The sequence below is a fragment of the Electrophorus electricus genome, chromosome 1, assembly GCF_041902795.1.
Source record: "Electrophorus electricus isolate QZ-2024a chromosome 1, ASM4190279v1, whole genome shotgun sequence".
NCBI lineage: Eukaryota > Metazoa > Chordata > Actinopteri > Gymnotiformes > Gymnotidae > Electrophorus > Electrophorus electricus.
The window spans coordinates 22,288,721-22,307,900 of NC_137497.1; the positions used below are offsets into that span (position 1 = coordinate 22,288,721).

The 19,180-nt window shown below is 41.5% G+C and overlaps 1 protein-coding gene across 2 annotated transcripts in view; it reads right to left on the reverse strand.

Moving 5' to 3' along the window:
* The window catches only part of LOC145657472 (NACHT, LRR and PYD domains-containing protein 3-like), a 69,786-nt gene that overhangs the window by 46,662 nt on the left and 3,944 nt on the right, over positions 1 to 19,180 (reverse strand). For both annotated transcript variants that reach the window (XM_081712321.1, XM_081712322.1), the window contains exons 2-5: positions 19,059 to 19,166; positions 18,799 to 18,945; positions 16,258 to 16,371; positions 949 to 1,062 (exon numbers count right to left, since the gene is read on the reverse strand). In XM_081712321.1, the coding sequence (XP_081568447.1) occupies positions 949 to 1,062; positions 16,258 to 16,371; positions 18,799 to 18,945; positions 19,059 to 19,108 (425 nt within the window). In that variant the 5' untranslated portion in view covers positions 19,109 to 19,166. The remainder of the gene's footprint in view (positions 1 to 948; positions 1,063 to 16,257; positions 16,372 to 18,798; positions 18,946 to 19,058; positions 19,167 to 19,180) is intronic.

Sequence of the window (19,180 nt, forward strand, 5' to 3'; positions counted from 1 at the left end):
ACAACTGAGAGGATTTGACCTGAAGGAGTGGGTGAGCAAGACCACACTGTTCTACCCCCTACACTACTGGGAAGAAGGAGTGAAGGAGTGAAGGAGTGAAGAGGAGTGATGGGAGTGAAGTGCTTAGTGGAGACATAGTGAGTGTTTTTACTGTTTAATAATACAAACAAACAAAAGAGTTCAGCAGTGAAGGGATGTTTAAGGGCCAGAAAACCCTCAGCCACTTCTGATGAAAAACAAAGTGACTTGTCTGGTCCGAGAATCAAACCAGCGTCTGCACTAGTGCGGTGATGCAGCTCTAACCACTACGTGTGTGTGGTAGACTCAGGACACTCTGTTTCTCTCCCTAAACACAGCAGGAAATGAACACAGAACAAAAGACAAACAACTAAGACAGACAACACACACACAGGGACACCTCCTGCTACAGGACATTTCTCCTCCTAATAAACAACTGATGGAGAGGGACTCTGCCCAGAAGAAACAAGACAACACAGACATGAATGAAGAAAGATGACAGGAGACTCTTGTTGGGAACTTTCTACTTGAAAAAATACCCACACACCAAGGCTTCATAGAGTCCTTAGTGAAGTAGTTATATAGGGGTGGGGCATCTGTGGGAGATCAGACTAATGAGCACTGATTAACTCCCAGCTCATGGCCTCCCTCTGGTAGCAGCTTGCTGGCATTGCGAGCCATCAGTTACAAGTAAGAGATAGTTGGAGAATGTGTGTGTGGGTAGATGATGCTGAATTTCTTCCTCCTTTTCTCCTAAAACTAAAACACACCTGTGGTGAACCCCTCTTATTAGTTTGACCTGTAGAATGGTGATATTGTTTACTGGGGTATTATTGTTGTAATATTGGGGGAACTTCACTCCCTCACACACTGGGAGGAACACATCTACCCCACTTATGAAAGAATCTGAGTGTGTAATGTGTCACTCACCGTAGGACTGAGGTCACAGGTTCACTGCTGAATAGAGGAGGAGGCCCCATGGACCAGTCACTCTTCATAGACACACAGCTGGGTGCTGGATTTACTGCTCTCTCACTCCCCATCCTGATGATATTGAATAGGGAAAATAAATCACATTAGGGAACAAAAATACACCCACAACATTCTTACCCAATCAACTCCACCTGGTACCTGCACTGACTGTACACTTGATTAGAAACACCTGTCCTTCAGCAACACAAATGAACCACACACACACACACACACACACACACTTGTCCGTCAGGAACTACACAAACATACCACAACCACACACACACACACACACACACACACACACACACGCACACAGACACCTGTGCTTCAGGAACACACACAAAAACACACAGACACACATGTCCTTCAGGAACACACACACATCACACCTGTCCTTCAGCAACTACACAAACATACCACACACACATACACGAACACACACACACACACACACACACACACACACACAAACACACAGATCAAACCTGTCCTTTAGCAACTACACAAACATACCACACACACACACACACACACACACCCTTCAGCAACTACACAAACATACCACACACACATACACGAACACACCTGTCCTTCACCAACACACACACACACACACACACACACACACACACACACACACACACACACACACACACACACACACACACACCAGGCCTGTCCTTCAGCAACCACACAACCACACACTCACACACACACACACATACACACACAGACACCTGTGCTTCAGGAACACACACACACACACACGTCCTTCAGGAACACACACACATCACACCTGTCCTTCAGGAACATAAAGATACCATACACATCAAACCTGTACTTAAACAACACACAAACACAGACACCTATACTTAAGCAACACACACACACACAAACACACCTGCCCTTCAGCAACTATACAAACATACCACACACACACACACACACACACACACACGCACATCACACCTCTCCTTCAGCAACTACAAAAACATACCACACACACACACACACACACACAGCACACCTGTCCTTCAGCAACTACACAAACATAACACACATCACACCTGTCCTTTAGCAACACACACACACACACACACACACATACATACATACACACACACACACACATCCTTCAGGAACACAAACACATCACACCTGTCCTTCAGGAATGCAAAGATACCATACACATCAAACCTGTACTTCAGCAGCACACACACACACACACACACACAAACACACCTGGCCTTCAGCAACTACACAAACATACCACTCACAAACACACACACACACATACACACACACACACACCTGTCCGTCAGGAACTACACAAAAACACACAGACACACACATACACATCCTTCAGCAACTACTCAAACATACCACACACACATCACACTTGTCCTTCAGCAACTACACAAACATACCACACACACATCACACCTGTCCTTCAGCAAGTTCACACACACACACACACACACACACACACACACACACACACACCTGTCCGTCAGGAACTACACAAAAACACACAGACACACACACACATCCTTCAGCAACTACACAAACATACCACACACATATCACACCTGTCCTTCAGCAATTACACACACACACACACACACACACACACACACACACACACACCTGTCCTTCAGCAACACAAATATCCCACACACACACACACACACACACACATCACACCTCTCCTTAAGCAACTACACAATCATACCACTCACACACACCACACCTCTCCTTCAGCAAGACCATCAAACAAACCACACACACACACCACACCTGTCTTTCAGAGACTACACAAACATACCACACACATCACACCTGTCCTTCAGCAACTACACATACCACACACATATCACACCTGTCCTTCAGCAATTACACACACACACACACACACACCTGTCCTTCAGCAACACAAATATCCCACACACACACACACACATCACACCTCTCCTTAAGCAACTACACAATCATACCACTCACACACACCACACCTCTCCTTCAGCAAGACCATCAAACAAACCACACACACACACCACACCTGTCTTTCAGAGACTACACAAACATACCACACACACACACCTGTCCTTCAGCAACACAAACATACCACACACACATCACACCTGTCTGTCAGCAACTACACAATCATACCACACACACACATACACACACACCTGTCCTTTAGCTAGACCATCGAACCAAACACACACACACACACACACACACACACACACACACACACACACACACACATAGACCACACCTGCCCTTCAGCAACTACACAAACATACCACACTCCTTTTCTCCTAAAACTAAAACACACCTGTGGTGAACCCCTCTTATTAGTTTGTCCTGTAGAATGGTGATATTGTTTACTTGGGTATGATTGTTGTAATATTGGGGGGAACATCACTCCCTCACACACTGGGAGGAACACATCCACCCCACTTATGAAAGAATCTGAGTGTGTAATGCATCACTCACCGTAGGACTGAGGGCACAGGTCCACTGCTGAATACAGGAGGAGGCTCCATGGACCAGTCACTCTTCATAGACACACAGCTGGGTGCTGGAGGTGATTCACTCTTCATAGACACACAGCTGGGTGCTGGAGGCTCTGCTCTCTCTACCCTGATGAAGATGAGGAAAGTGTTGAGTAATTACATCCTTCACTACATCTCATTTATCCTGAATATTCCCTCTTCCTGTTTCCTCAGATTAAATGCTGATGGAAAGCTCCTCACTTTGGGTCAGAGGTTCCTCCTCCACTGCTGGAGTTATGAGGCTCCATCATGGAGTTGTTCCTCTTCACACACACACAGCTGGACACTGGAGATGCTGCTCTCTGCTCCCTGTCAACAGTTCATACACACAGAGTGAATCACACTGAATCAATGCCTGATAAAACTCACATCAACATATTAAAAATAAAACACATGATGTGAAACATGAACCATACGTAAACACTGATATTAACAGGGTGGGTGGAGAACTGAAACAGTGATGATGACAGAATACTGAACAGACTGTTATGGCTTCATTAAAATATTCCACTGAATAACTGTTATGGCTTCATTAAAATATTCCACTGAATACACAAAAACAGTTATACACACAAAAGTTATTCTTAATGAATTTAGAATTAACATTATACCCATAAAGCTGTGCACCATCATTTGTTTTATGTCACAATATTTCAAACATTTTAAATCATAAATCTCCATGATGCCCAATCAGACATTCCAAAGGTCCTCAAAGTGCCACAGAGGAAGATGGAGGCGTTTTCTGAGAGGTTCTACTGTACTGTTTTCACACAGTGGGAAACTGGAATCTGAATGCTTTCAAATGTATTTATTAGGGCTGTCAGCCTTAACACTCATGATCAATTTAAAAACATTAACGTTTTGTTTTTTTACACAAATGAACCATATTTCCAAGTTTGACCCCAGCGTCTTCCCATAAATCCCGCATGGATTTTTACCAGGCTGAATTACTGACAAGAGTGACCACGGATAATACGATGACTGAGGAGACAACATCCGTTGTGCTGAATGGCAGCTTCCTTGTTATTCAATTAATCTGAGATGTTAAAGAACAAATGGAATCCTTAAACCAGTGTATCATGCATTCATTTATTCCAACACTACACATGTATTTGTTTTATCCCCCAAAATACAAGTAAATACTAGTATTGTAATACTGTATTAAAATGTTAAACTTCATGATTAATAATGATAATCTATTTTTATTGATTAACTTGATTAATTTTTTAATTAATTGGCACCACTAGTATTAATGAATTAATATTATATATATTTGTCCTTAATCAGTCTACATCAGCTGTTCACTACATTTACAGTACACTATAGGTGGTGGTATCTTTGTCATAATACATAAAGGAAGTACATCTGCCAGCTGATATGAAACAGTATTACCAGAGGAGAAATATGCTAAAACATGAAAGTGAAACTAAACCTATACAGAGAGCACATGGAGTAGCATGCCTGCTTGTTAGTAACTGTAAACATCAACTAACATTTTTTTTTTATCACAAAACACCAATATGAAAAGAAGATGCCTGACTTACATTTTATCAATAACACAGAGTCTCTGAGTTTAGCACAGAGTTTTACTGTGTGGGAAACACTCAGCACTGCTTCCTGCAAGAAATGACGTCTGAACTCATGCAACCATACAACCGATATATTTAGCCAATTACACAGAGTTTAACTGGATATTTGACCAATATCTTTAGCTAATGACACAACATTAATCTGGATAATCGATTGATATATTTAGCCAACGACACAAAGTTTAACTGGATAAATGTATTATAAGGAAAAAATGTAATTCAATAATATTCACTCATAATTCTTCCAACACTTCTGGGCCTTTAGAACAGAAGCAATCTGTCAATGATCTCCACAGTGACCACTTTTCCTGATAATTCTATTCTGTGAAACAACAAAATCTAAACTACTTTGCCTGGATATTATTGTGGTGGGTTATGCCAGGTTATCAATACATAAGATCAATAAATATTTCAGACCAATCACCACACAACAAACAAAGAAACAAAAGACGTTTCTGTGTTTAGTTGTGTTCTGTAAGGCATTTCAAATTCTAGGTATTTCAGTTTCATGTGTAAGACATGAAATTTAGAAAGATAATCTATTAACAACCAGTATGTTTACTGAGATAAATAACCACATGGGTTGTGTGGGTTCACATGTACTCTATAGGTTTGTGTGGGTTCACATGTACTCTGTAGGGTTGTGTGGGTTCACATGTACTCTGCAGCATTGTGTGGGTTCACATGAACTCTGTAGGGTTGTCTGGGTTCCCATGTACTCTGTAGGGTTGTGTGGGTTCCCATGTACTCTGTAGGGTTGTGTGGGTGCACATGTACTCTGTAGTCTATGAAGTGCAGACCTATTTAGTGAATTGTCTGCGTGGAACAGGTTTTATCTACAGCAGAAGGAAGTGTTGTGAATGTAGATAATTATGATTATGGATAATGAAGATCAATAAAGTAAAATAAAGGAACAATTTATATATTTATTATTATTTATATTTATATTATAAAATATTAGTTGTTATGCTGTTTTGTGGCTTCTTCTCTTCCCAAATTACCTCCTCAGTCTTGGAAAAGATTCATTCACATAGTACACTTTTTGCTGGTATGCACAGGTATTTTTACCATTATATAAATGTGTGGATATACAGCACATCACTCCTGTCAGTAAACCAGAGGATCTCTCTCTACACACACTTTCTATATATTAATGTCACTGTATCTATCCTACCTACTGCTCACTGGATGTCTCTCATTAGCCTATCAGTCAATATGTCCCATCAATAACCTTCTATCTAGACAACACTGAATCTCTCCATCTCTCAAATTCTCTATTCTCACAAAATCCTCAAAGTTGGGGTGTGTTTTCTTGACTTATAAGCATTCATAGAGTTTGTGACTGAGACAGATGTGTGATCAGGTTTGTTTCAGACACTGTCAGTCAAAGACAGGAGCGGCAGGTTCTGTATCACACCTGTAGAAATACAAGCTTCGTTTAGCCAAGGTCACGTGACATGGCCGTTTTGAGCCACACTTCAGATCAGTGTTTCAAAACGCTGCGCTTCAGAAACTCCAAACAAGCTTAGAAACGCCAGTGTCGACCGTGCCATCCCAAACTATAGTTAATAATAGAGATAATTAACTATACAGGGAATCTGAACTGTCCACTGAGGATTTGGACAACACTACAAAACGGCTGAAACTGAACAGAAAACTACCTGTAAAAAACAAACGTTACAGTAGCAACTTTGAGTTTAGGCCAGAAGACTTTCAACTGGGACCATTTGGAAATATCACTGACTAACTAAGAGCTTGAAATCGAGTTTTACAATAACTGACAATATATATCTGGCCCCTTTAAATTATTTTAAATATATCTACGCAATCGTACTGGGCGTTAGCCATTTTAGTTGCATAACTTCCCCAGGACTTTAATCTTTACATTTAATCCGCCTTTGGCTTGACCTACGAATTAACCTAAACAGAACTATGTACTTACAAAACACGCTGTTTAAACTGCACCGACATCGCATTTTTACAAATAGAATTAACTTACCGTGAAATATTTTTAAACGCTCGTATATTCAATACGCTCAACCTTCAACAACGGCGACTGCTCAGAAAATACTTTCGTTTTCTTGAGAAAGGTGAAAAGTACAGGAACACCTGTGGGTAAGAGGAGGGCGGAGCACATGTCAATCATTTTCGACTGAAGACAATTACACAACCGAGTTCTTATAACAGTCATTCTTATTAAGTTAATCAGCAGGCAAAGTTAGCTGTCCATCATTTTGCTGCAGCCAATCATACAGTAGTCTATACAGCCAATGGATTCACAGTCCCTCCTACACGGATTTGTTTTGCGGCTGCGCTGAGAGTAAATCTCCACTATGTCGGCACGTTGAAACACTTCGGAACTTAACAAACCACTTTGTTTGTAGATCCAAGACAACAGTAAGAATAAATAACAACTGCATCACTGGCAGTGCTCTTCCATTAGAAGAAGGAACCAAACATGTTCCTCATCATATGAAAACTGGATTAATGAAGTGAGCCATCTACGATTGTGTTAAGAATATGGAAAGCCAAAGTGGTCAAACTTCACCTGAAACAACGCATTTTGTTTGTAAAACGGCGAAAAAAGCGGCATTTTGGACGTTTTATGATCGCAAAGTACAGCGTTGTTTTTCTCTATTTTTATGGTTTACGGTTTTTGCAGCATATTTTACAGCATAGAGAAAAATAACACTGTTTGTATGTCAGTTTAAAACGCCATAAAAAGCACTGCTTTAAGTGTTCTAAAACGATCTTAATCAGCTGATTCACCAGTGCTGAAGTTTGTTTATTTTTGGGATTCACATATGTGTTTATTCACTCTATAATTTATTAATTCATACAGTTATTAGCTAACTAGCTAGCTAGAAGTTTATTAGAATGACTAGTTGTGACCATGGTTAGGTACTTCGGACATTGCACTTTAAATGGGCAAGTACTTTAAAACAATTTTTTTTTGCTTTGTGTATTTAGTACAAATACACAGTACTGTACTGCAGTTTATCTGAATGCTGCTAAATAGACCGGCTGTGCTTGTTTCTGTAGACATCATGGATTTTTAGCTCGCTATTTAGGTGTAATGCTTAAGTACTCACATATGTACTTAATCTCATATTATACTTGTGTAATATTGTATAAGTTTATACAGTTTAGTAGAATTGTACTAATATAGCAAAGCCCCTAAAAGTAAGATTTTACTTAATTCTGGGTTTGATTTTATGAACATTTGGTAAAAATTTCATAGAGCAACATTTCTGCTTGGGCTATGCCCCGGTTCGCTTCATAGTATAGACTCACACTAGATCGTAACTGTATTCACGACAGGGTGCATGTGGGTACTTAAAAGTCTTAATTTATCTGAAATGACATTTTACAAATTTAATGAACTGATAAGTCTTCAATTGTCTTAAATTTTATGCTTCACTGTCATTCAAATATGTAAAATAAATTCCAATGACTAACACGGCTATTTCTTAGTTGCCCAGTCACCCAATGTAAATCTGAAAACTCTCTAGTGAAGACAACAAGTGACATTTGATATACTGGTTAAGAAATTTGATATAACTGGTTAAGAGATTTGTAGTCTAAATTTGTTTCAATAATTAATCATATGTCAGGGAGTAAAACATTCTCACTTCCTCACTGCACCTGGAAAAGACAGCTAGGAAACAGGAATCATTAGTCAAGCTTTAATATTATCAGAGGAGGAAATCACTCTCTCAACTGACGTAGCTAAGACATTTTTTTTTACCATGACTTAATATTTCTACCTTGTTAGAAATGTGGATATACTGTCCTTGCCAACATTTTCTCCCAGCTGACATGATGCTTATAGATTAGAGTTTAGTCTTTCAGCACTCTAGCTAGATAGTTTGATAGATTACTTAACTGATTATGTCCATCTAGATGAGGAGAAATCTGAGTAGATTTTTAATTTTAATCAAATAACATTTTTTGGTCTTGTTCAATCTGGTTGGCATATACACCATCAAATGGAATTATGAAGCTATCTAGCTAGATAACTAACATTACCAAACTCAAGTCCAAGTGAATAGCAAGCTGTCTTGGATCTCTACAGGAAATTCTAGACAGACTGATTCAATTTAGCACTGTCCATCTCAAAATGTTTCACTCTATTAATAATTGTGTAACTTTCTACATATTTTGTGAATATGGTTTGAAATCCCCTCAGAAATCAGCTTGTTAGCTCCAGCTTTATCTAGCTAGCTACATCTGAACATTACAGGGAAGTAACAGCTCTGCTCTCACTAGGAAAATACTGGAAGAAAGAAAGATAGATCATTTGTTTTAGCTTCTGTCTTCTATCTTCATTGCTTACAATATCCTGCTATCGTTTATGTAGAAAGTGCCTACTTTAACTAGTTTTTTTTTTTTCCTGTCAGTTTCTTGACCACTTGGTTTATTTGGTTTTCTTATGTCTCTTCAAAATGATAAAGCTCCTCAACATTAGTCTGAAAGTATCAGTTTCTCAATTACCATGTTAAAGTTATTCAAAATAACTTTATTTTTGTATATCCTCACTGCAAATTTGGTTTTAAATGACACTGGAAGTAACATTAAAAGTTTTGAAATGTCTTAAATCTGACTTGGGGGTGCCTGCAGACCGTGTCTCTGTGTGTGTGTGTGTGTGTGTTTGTAAGGGTTGGTGTCAGGCCGATGCCCCCTCCGGCCACCAGAGGGAGGCCTTGAGTCAGGCACACCACTAATCAGGTTTAACACCCAACAGCTGGACTAGACCTTATATAGGCCCAGTGACACAGTCCTTCAGTGCTTGGTCTTTGCCAAAGTTTTGAGCCAAGCTTCTAGCTTCAGGTTTTGAGGTCTATGAGCTCTTGTGCTACACCTCACTTCTTGTCTGCAAGGGTGTTCATGTTTTTAGATGTCCCCTCCCCTCTCAAGTTTTCCCCCTTGTGCTACACCTTACTTCTGTGCTGTGAGTGTGTCTGTGTTTTTACACATCCCCTGCCCTCTCCAGTTTTCTCTCTTGAGTGTGTCTCTCTCCCGAGCGTGGTTTCTCACCCAGTAGGCTGTTGGTGTCATCACCTACCTGACCTGGGTTCGAGCCCACCTTACAGAAAGACCCAGCCAAGGACCCAGCTCAACAGTTTGTTCTGGAACAGGTAAAGGTGGCTCTGACTAATCAGGGGGCGACTGTTGGTCAACATGAGCAGGCCCTGCAACAGATCCTCTCTCAGTTACAGGCCCTGACAGACCTCCTGACACAAACACCAGTGCCTCTGGGTCCTCCTAGTCAGGAGGCAGCTGGCGCTGAGGCAGCAGCAGAGCCAGCCCAAATCCTGCCCACCTCACATTCAGAGCCATTGCCCCCTGCCCCTGAGCGCTATGCCGGTGAGGCAGGAGGTTGTAGGGGGTTTCTCCTTCAATGCTCACTGGCTTTTGAGCAGCAGCCATCTTGGTTCCCCACAGAGCGAGCAAAGGTGGCGTACATCATCTCCCTTCTGACTGGGTGGGCTCTGGCATGGGCCACCCTGGTCTGGGAGCACCAAACTGACGTCTGTTCCACTGCAGCAGAATTCGCTGCTGCCCTTAAGCGGACCTTCGGCCATCCAGTCACTGGAGGGAGACGATTTCCCATCTTCTTAACATGCGACAGGGGAGAAGAGCGGCGGCTGATTATGTGAGTGAGTTCCACACTGTGGCGGCTGAGAGTGGATGGAACCCCACAGCGCTGATGGCTGCTGTTCACCAGGGCCTCAGAGAGGACCTTAAACATGAACTGGTCCACCGTGATGCTCCCGCCTCTCTCCATGACCTCATCCATCTGCTCTTGCATATTGACAATTGCGTGTGGCAGAGGCGCAGAACACGGCGACCAGAGATCAGTCGAGGCTCTCTCTGTGTACCTTTAGCCCTGTTCATGTGCATGACCAGCAGGGGGAGTCCGAATCCCAGCTAATGCAGCTCGGACACACCCACCTTTCCCGAAATGAACGCGACGCTCGGATGCGGGAAGGGAGGTGTCTCTACTGCGGAAGCTTGGGTTATCTCCTCCCAACTTGTCCTGAGCTCCGGGGAAAAGACAACATCCGGCAGGGGAGGGAGGACCTCTGACGGACTCGACCAGTCCTCCCTGAGCTCAGGGGTTGTTCCTCAGTACCACAATGGCTTGGGGAGCATCTGAAATACATTTTCTGCAAACATGAAACTCTGTTATGGAATATGGAACTGGATCTGGAATGGAACACACACACACACACAACAAACAAACAAACACAGGATGTAACACTTGAAAAAAGATCCTTTTTTTCTCGTTGGTTAGTGTTTTTCTGTAATAGTTACATGAATGCTTTATTGTCCAAGACAGAAGAGATTATGCTCTCCTGTCAGTCAAGAAATACAAAGTAAACATTCACTCATAAAGCTGGATAGCCTTCATATTACTGGGCTTTCCAGAAAAAAAGATTGATTAAGACTTTGGTTCCAATATAATTTACTCCAGTTATTCTTTTTATGAGCCTATACACAGACAATTTTTCTATATATATTAGTGTTGTCTTAAACTGATTGATTTTCCACAACCAGTAGTTTGCTGAGTGACTTTAAATAAACTGCAGTGAACATAAAATGAAATGCATATTTACCATATATTAGTACTAAAAAGACGTTTCCAAAACATCATATAGTCCAGAGAGCACAGTTTGCATTTTATTTGGTTGTTGCATTCATTTAGTCCTCTGAATATATACACTAGGTGTAAGGTTGTAGTGTGTCTCTGTTTAATCTTGGGCATGTTTGCTCTGTAGAAAGAATTGTGGGAGAGAGGAAAACTCATGAGAAATGTCTGTGTACTAAATGTATCTGACCAAAATGGTCAAGCCTGTAATGGTAGTACTAGCCCATGGACTAATGGGAGTGATGTATAGCTCCATTATTTTGTTCCTTTAATTAGTATAAATATACTTTGTATATTTTTACTGTTCATGTGCAAGTGCAGGAGATCAAATCCAACTTGTGCAAGAGACACATGGTGAGGTCCAAATGCGCCAGCTAACTGACTGATTTATTATATTGTGGTGTAAGTTATGTAGAAGACTATTTAATTTAAAGGATAGTAATTGAAAAAAAAAAGTTATCTAAGGTGGCTGTAACTTTCAACTGGTGCTGAATTTCACTCTTCAGTCATTTATTTGTGCAGTTTGAAAGACTCATTTTTTTCTTTGTGTTTTTCCCTTTATCTGAACACAGATTCATATAGACATGTTTTACACTGTGGTGATCCTACCCTTTAATGGCAATGCATTTTATACTGTAGCTAATTCTCTACAATGAAATTTAGGAGTATAGGTCTTACTTTGAAGACACAAGGCTAATTTGAAATTTGTCTGTATGTCATTTTCAGCAGGAATAACCTGCTTCTCAGGGAACATCAGCAGAGATGAGATGGCCAGTGGCAGAGAGGAGATTGATGAGACCTTCCCTGCACTACCTCGGGATGGACCAGAGAGTCCTGGCAAGAAAAAAAAGATTATTTAGTCCAAAACAATCCGTTCACCAACATGTTTACTGTTGCAGATTGAGTAAACATCCACAGTGTTGGCCAGAAAAGGTCAGTGCACATTTAGATTTAAAAATGTACACCCAGGGGTCTGTTTCAGAAAGTGGGTTTGGTGAAAACTCAGTCGGTTTAGAGTTGAAAGAAACTTGAGGTTTTCTGTTTCACAAAGAGGGTTTGGCTGACTGGGCTCACTGCACAACAACAGGTATGATGAGCAGCCAAGACAAAATGATGCTGTACCTGTAACCCTTAATCAAAACCTGCACAGAGGAAATTGTTTTTAAGATCCAGATTTAAATAATCGCACATAATATGGAGCGGTCACCATTTATAGGATGTAAAAGTAAAAGATGTCAAAAACAGACATCTGTCTTAGAAAAGCAATGTTAATCACCTCAAAAATAATGGACGTGCTAATAGCAGTTTTCCTGCACGCACTGCCTTTAGCAGAATGCGTGCCAACAGTTTGGACTTATTCATCCATGCAGTCTGTACTTCACATATGGACTTGCTATCCAAATGCAACATTTTTTCTTTCTTTTTCAATTTTCATTTGATAAAGCTGTGATTGCGTATGAGGTAATGTAAACCTAAACATTTGTAATTTGCAGGACAACCTCGGCCAACTGAATGTTTGCTGTTTAACACTGAAGCTTGAATATCTGACAACAGTTTAGCAGGCTTGAATATCTCTACAGTTAACCGGACATTGAGAGCGCTTCCAAACGCACACGGCCTTGACAGACACACATGCCTGCTCCCTGCTTTCATAGACCCAGTCAGTGCAAACACCAGGAATTAAAGGCAGAGGCATATCGGAATAGCAGCAAATGAATAAGAACAACAGGTGTCTTTGTAACACATTTCAAGCAGAAACTAGTACTATGTAAATTATCATATATCAGGTTTGTGTTGGTCAAGAGCATGTGCCATAATCGGTTTGTCCGTCTGCTTATGCTGTGGTATCTAGAATGTCTCACAGTCATTAGAAAAATAAGTACCAGAATCCTTTATCGTTTTATTTGAAAGTATGTGATCTGAAATAAATCATCAAATTCTAGGTATTTAGCTCAAAACTAGAGTTGTATTATATAGAATGTCATTAGGTTGAATGGCAATGTAAAATAGTAGCTAGTGGGACCTCTGTGTTCCGTCCCACTCAATGATGCACACCAGGTTGTGGATAAAAGGGGTTTCCTTTTATTTTTCACACTATAACAAGTTCAGCAACCACATTTAATTTCACTGAGGGGTCAGCTAGCAAGCCCACAGGAGGTATGTCTCGCTCTGCCATGCACCTCCCAGTAAATGTTACAACTTTTTCCATAGAAACAATATAATACAATATATAAATTAAAGGAAGCTGTTGTAAGATAGTGTAGTCGTTTGATTATAAATAATGATCTCATAATAATCTTACCTACATATTCTTATACATTTACAGAGTAACATTCACTCATATACTCAAATTCCATATCATACATAGAAAACGTCCATCTCATCCATTGTAGTTTTTTTTCCTGATCAATAATAAAAAAAAAAGAACAGCACCCAGCGATGAACCTCAGTAATTTCAAGCTAACTATAAAACAGCTCAAGTCAGCATTTGCTTGCAGCTAGAACACAAAATGTTCAGATTAATGCAGCTGAGTTAAAAATGAAACACAATGAAATCAAATTAAATTGACTCACTTGCAACAAGCTCAGCAATCACATTTAATTTTACTAAGTGGTCAGCTAGCCGGCCTATACAAAACAGGCTATTGTTAGAAATTCTGCACATGTAATTCACTTAGCTTCACATGTCACACTGCTTATAATTATAAGATACTGTATCCACATTCGTAATAATGTGATGAAATCTGCCAACAATAGTGAGACTGAACATATTAAATAATAAGACAAACTGATCACTTAGTCAACATATTTCTAAATGAGAAGAAAAGTTCTTACAAACAATATAAAGCACACAATTATATATGGGAAACAGTTACATTTGTCATTAAGAGAAGCACTACTTTATAGATAGAAAGCACTACGTATTACACAAATGTCATAACTGTCCTAATATTAATAGTTCAACAGTCTTCCTCTGTCTATTATGCACACTGTACACATGTTAAATATCTGCCTTGCTGTTACAATGAAATGACTTCCGGCACCCTGAAAATTGTTTTACACACACGCAGCTGTAACGAGGTGGCCTGAGTACCGAGGGCAGGGAGCAGGATGCACAGACTCAGTCGACATGGACGAACATTTATTACATACAACATAACGGCACTCACATATAACATGAACATGAATACGTTTAACAATAACGAGACTAATCTTGACATCCACAGGCTACACCAACAATGATCAACAATACAGTGATTCCTTATGACAGTGATTCCTGTGGCCTAATAAATGTCCTCAGCAATTGTATCCTGACGTCTCATCCACCTGCATGTAACAGTTTCTAAATCTAATGAGACCAGAACCACCACTATTACTTTACTATAGTGTCAGTATCACAGAACTGGACTGTCCCACCTGTTCAGGTAAGCAGGACCTCCTAGATGGACCCAAACACATATGAGGTGAAACAGGGAAGGGGACAAAAGAGGTAAAACAACTGAACAGGAAACCAACAACTGAGAGGATTTGACCTGAAGGAGTGGGTGAGCAAGACCACACTGTTCTACCCCCTACACTACTGGGAAGAAGGAGTGAAGGAGTGAAGGAGTGAAGAGGAGTGATGGGAGTGAAGTGCTTAGTGGAGACATAGTGAGTGTTTTTACTGTTTAATAATACAAACAAACAAAAGAGTTCAGCAGTGAAGGGATGTTTAAGGGCCAGAAAACCCTCAGCCACTTCTGATGAAAAACAAAGTGACTTGTCTGGTCCGAGAATCAAACCAGCGTCTGCACTAGTGCGGTGATGCAGCTCTAACCACTACGTGTGTGTGGTAGACTCAGGACACTCTGTTTCTCTCCCTAAACACAGCAGGAAATGAACACAGAACAAAAGACAAACAACTAAGACAGACAACACACACACAGGGACACCTCCTGCTACAGGACATTTCTCCTCCTAATAAACAACTGATGGAGAGGGACTCTGCCCAGAAGAAACAAGACAACACAGACATGAATGAAGAAAGATGACAGGAGACTCTTGTTGGGAACTTTCTACTTGAAAAAATACCCACACACCAAGGCTTCATAGAGTCCTTAGTGAAGTAGTTATATAGGGGTGGGGCATCTGTGGGAGATCAGACTAATGAGCACTGATTAACTCCCAGCTCATGGCCTCCCTCTGGTAGCAGCTTGCTGGCATTGCGAGCCATCAGTTACAAGTAAGAGATAGTTGGAGAATGTGTGTGTGGGTAGATGATGCTGAATTTCTTCCTCCTTTTCTCCTAAAACTAAAACACACCTGTGGTGAACCCCTCTTATTAGTTTGACCTGTAGAATGGTGATATTGTTTACTGGGGTATTATTGTTGTAATATTGGGGGAACTTCACTCCCTCACACACTGGGAGGAACACATCTACCCCACTTATGAAAGAATCTGAGTGTGTAATGTGTCACTCACCGTAGGACTGAGGTCACAGGTTCACTGCTGAATAGAGGAGGAGGCCCCATGGACCAGTCACTCTTCATAGACACACAGCTGGGTGCTGGATTTACTGCTCTCTCACTCCCCATCCTGATGATATTGAATAGGGAAAATAAATCACATTAGGGAACAAAAATACACCCACAACATTCTTACCCAATCAACTCCACCTGGTACCTGCACTGACTGTACACTTGATTAGAAACACCTGTCCTTCAGCAACACAAATGAACCACACACACACACACACACACACACACTTGTCCGTCAGGAACTACACAAACATACCACAACCACACACACACACACACACACACACACACACACACGCACACAGACACCTGTGCTTCAGGAACACACACAAAAACACACAGACACACATGTCCTTCAGGAACACACACACATCACACCTGTCCTTCAGCAACTACACAAACATACCACACACACATACACGAACACACACACACACACACACACACACACACACACACACAAACACACAGATCAAACCTGTCCTTTAGCAACTACACAAACATACCACACACACACACACACACACACACCCTTCAGCAACTACACAAACATACCACACACACATACACGAACACACCTGTCCTTCACCAACACACACACACACACACACACACACACACACACACACACACACACACACACACACACACACACACACACACCAGGCCTGTCCTTCAGCAACCACACAACCACACACTCACACACACACACACATACACACACAGACACCTGTGCTTCAGGAACACACACACACACACACGTCCTTCAGGAACACACACACATCACACCTGTCCTTCAGGAACATAAAGATACCATACACATCAAACCTGTACTTAAACAACACACAAACACAGACACCTATACTTAAGCAACACACACACACACAAACACACCTGCCCTTCAGCAACTATACAAACATACCACACACACACACACACACACACACACACGCACATCACACCTCTCCTTCAGCAACTACAAAAACATACCACACACACACACACACACACACAGCACACCTGTCCTTCAGCAACTACACAAACATAACACACATCACACCTGTCCTTTAGCAACACACACACACACACACACACACATACATACATACACACACACACACACATCCTTCAGGAACACAAACACATCACACCTGTCCTTCAGGAATGCAAAGATACCATACACATCAAACCTGTACTTCAGCAGCACACACACACACACACACACACAAACACACCTGGCCTTCAGCAACTACACAAACATACCACTCACAAACACACACACACACATACACACACACACACACCTGTCCGTCAGGAACTACACAAAAACACACAGACACACACATACACATCCTTCAGCAACTACTCAAACATACCACACACACATCACACTTGTCCTTCAGCAACTACACAAACATACCACACACACATCACACCTGTCCTTCAGCAAGTTCACACACACACACACACACACACACACACACACACACACCTGTCCGTCAGGAACTACACAAAAACACACAGACACACACACACATCCTTCAGCAAGTACACAAACATACCACACACATATCACACCTGTCCTTCAGCAATTACACACACACACACACACACACACACACACACACACACCTGTCCTTCAGCAACACAAATATCCCACACACACACACACACACACACATCACACCTCTCCTTAAGCAACTACACAATCACACCACTCACACACACCACACCTCTCCTTCAGCAAGACCATCAAACAAACCACACACACACACCACACCTGTCTTTCAGAGACTACACAAACATACCACACACATCACACCTGTCCTTCAGCAACTACACATACCACACACATATCACACCTGTCCTTCAGCAATTACACACACACACACACACACACCTGTCCTTCAGCAACACAAATATCCCACACACACACACACACATCACACCTCTCCTTAAGCAACTACACAATCATACCACTCACACACACCACACCTCTCCTTCAGCAAGACCATCAAACAAACCACACACACACACCACACCTGTCTTTCAGAGACTACACAAACATACCACACACACACACCTGTCCTTCAGCAACACAAACATACCACACACACATCACACCTGTCTGTCAGCAACTACACAATCATACCACACACACACATACACACACACCTGTCCTTTAGCTAGACCATCGAACCAAACACACACACACACACACACACACACACACACACACACACACACACACACATAGACCACACCTGCCCTTCAGCAACTACACAAACATACCACACTCCTTTTCTCCTAAAACTAAAACACACCTGTGGTGAACCCCTCTTATTAGTTTGTCCTGTAGAATGGTGATATTGTTTACTTGGGTATGATTGTTGTAATATTGGGGGGAACATCACTCCCTCACACACTGGGAGGAACACATCCACCCCACTTATGAAAGAATCTGAGTGTGTAATGCATCACTCACCGTAGGACTGAGGGCACAGGTCCACTGCTGAATACAGGAGGAGGCTCCATGGACCAGTCACTCTTCATAGACACACAGCTGGGTGCTGGAGGTGATTCACTCTTCATAGACACACAGCTGGGTGCTGGAGGCTCTGCTCTCTCTACCCTGATGAAGATGAGGAAAGTGTTGAGTAATTACATCCTTCACTACATCTCATTTATCCTGAATATTCCCTCTTCCTGTTTCCTCAGATTAAATGCTGATGGAAAGCTCCTCACTTTGGGTCAGAGGTTCCTCCTCCACTGCTGGAGTTATGAGGCTCCATCATGGAGTTGTTCCTCTTCACACACACACAGCTGGACACTGGAGATGCTGCTCTCTGCTCCCTGTCAACAGTTCA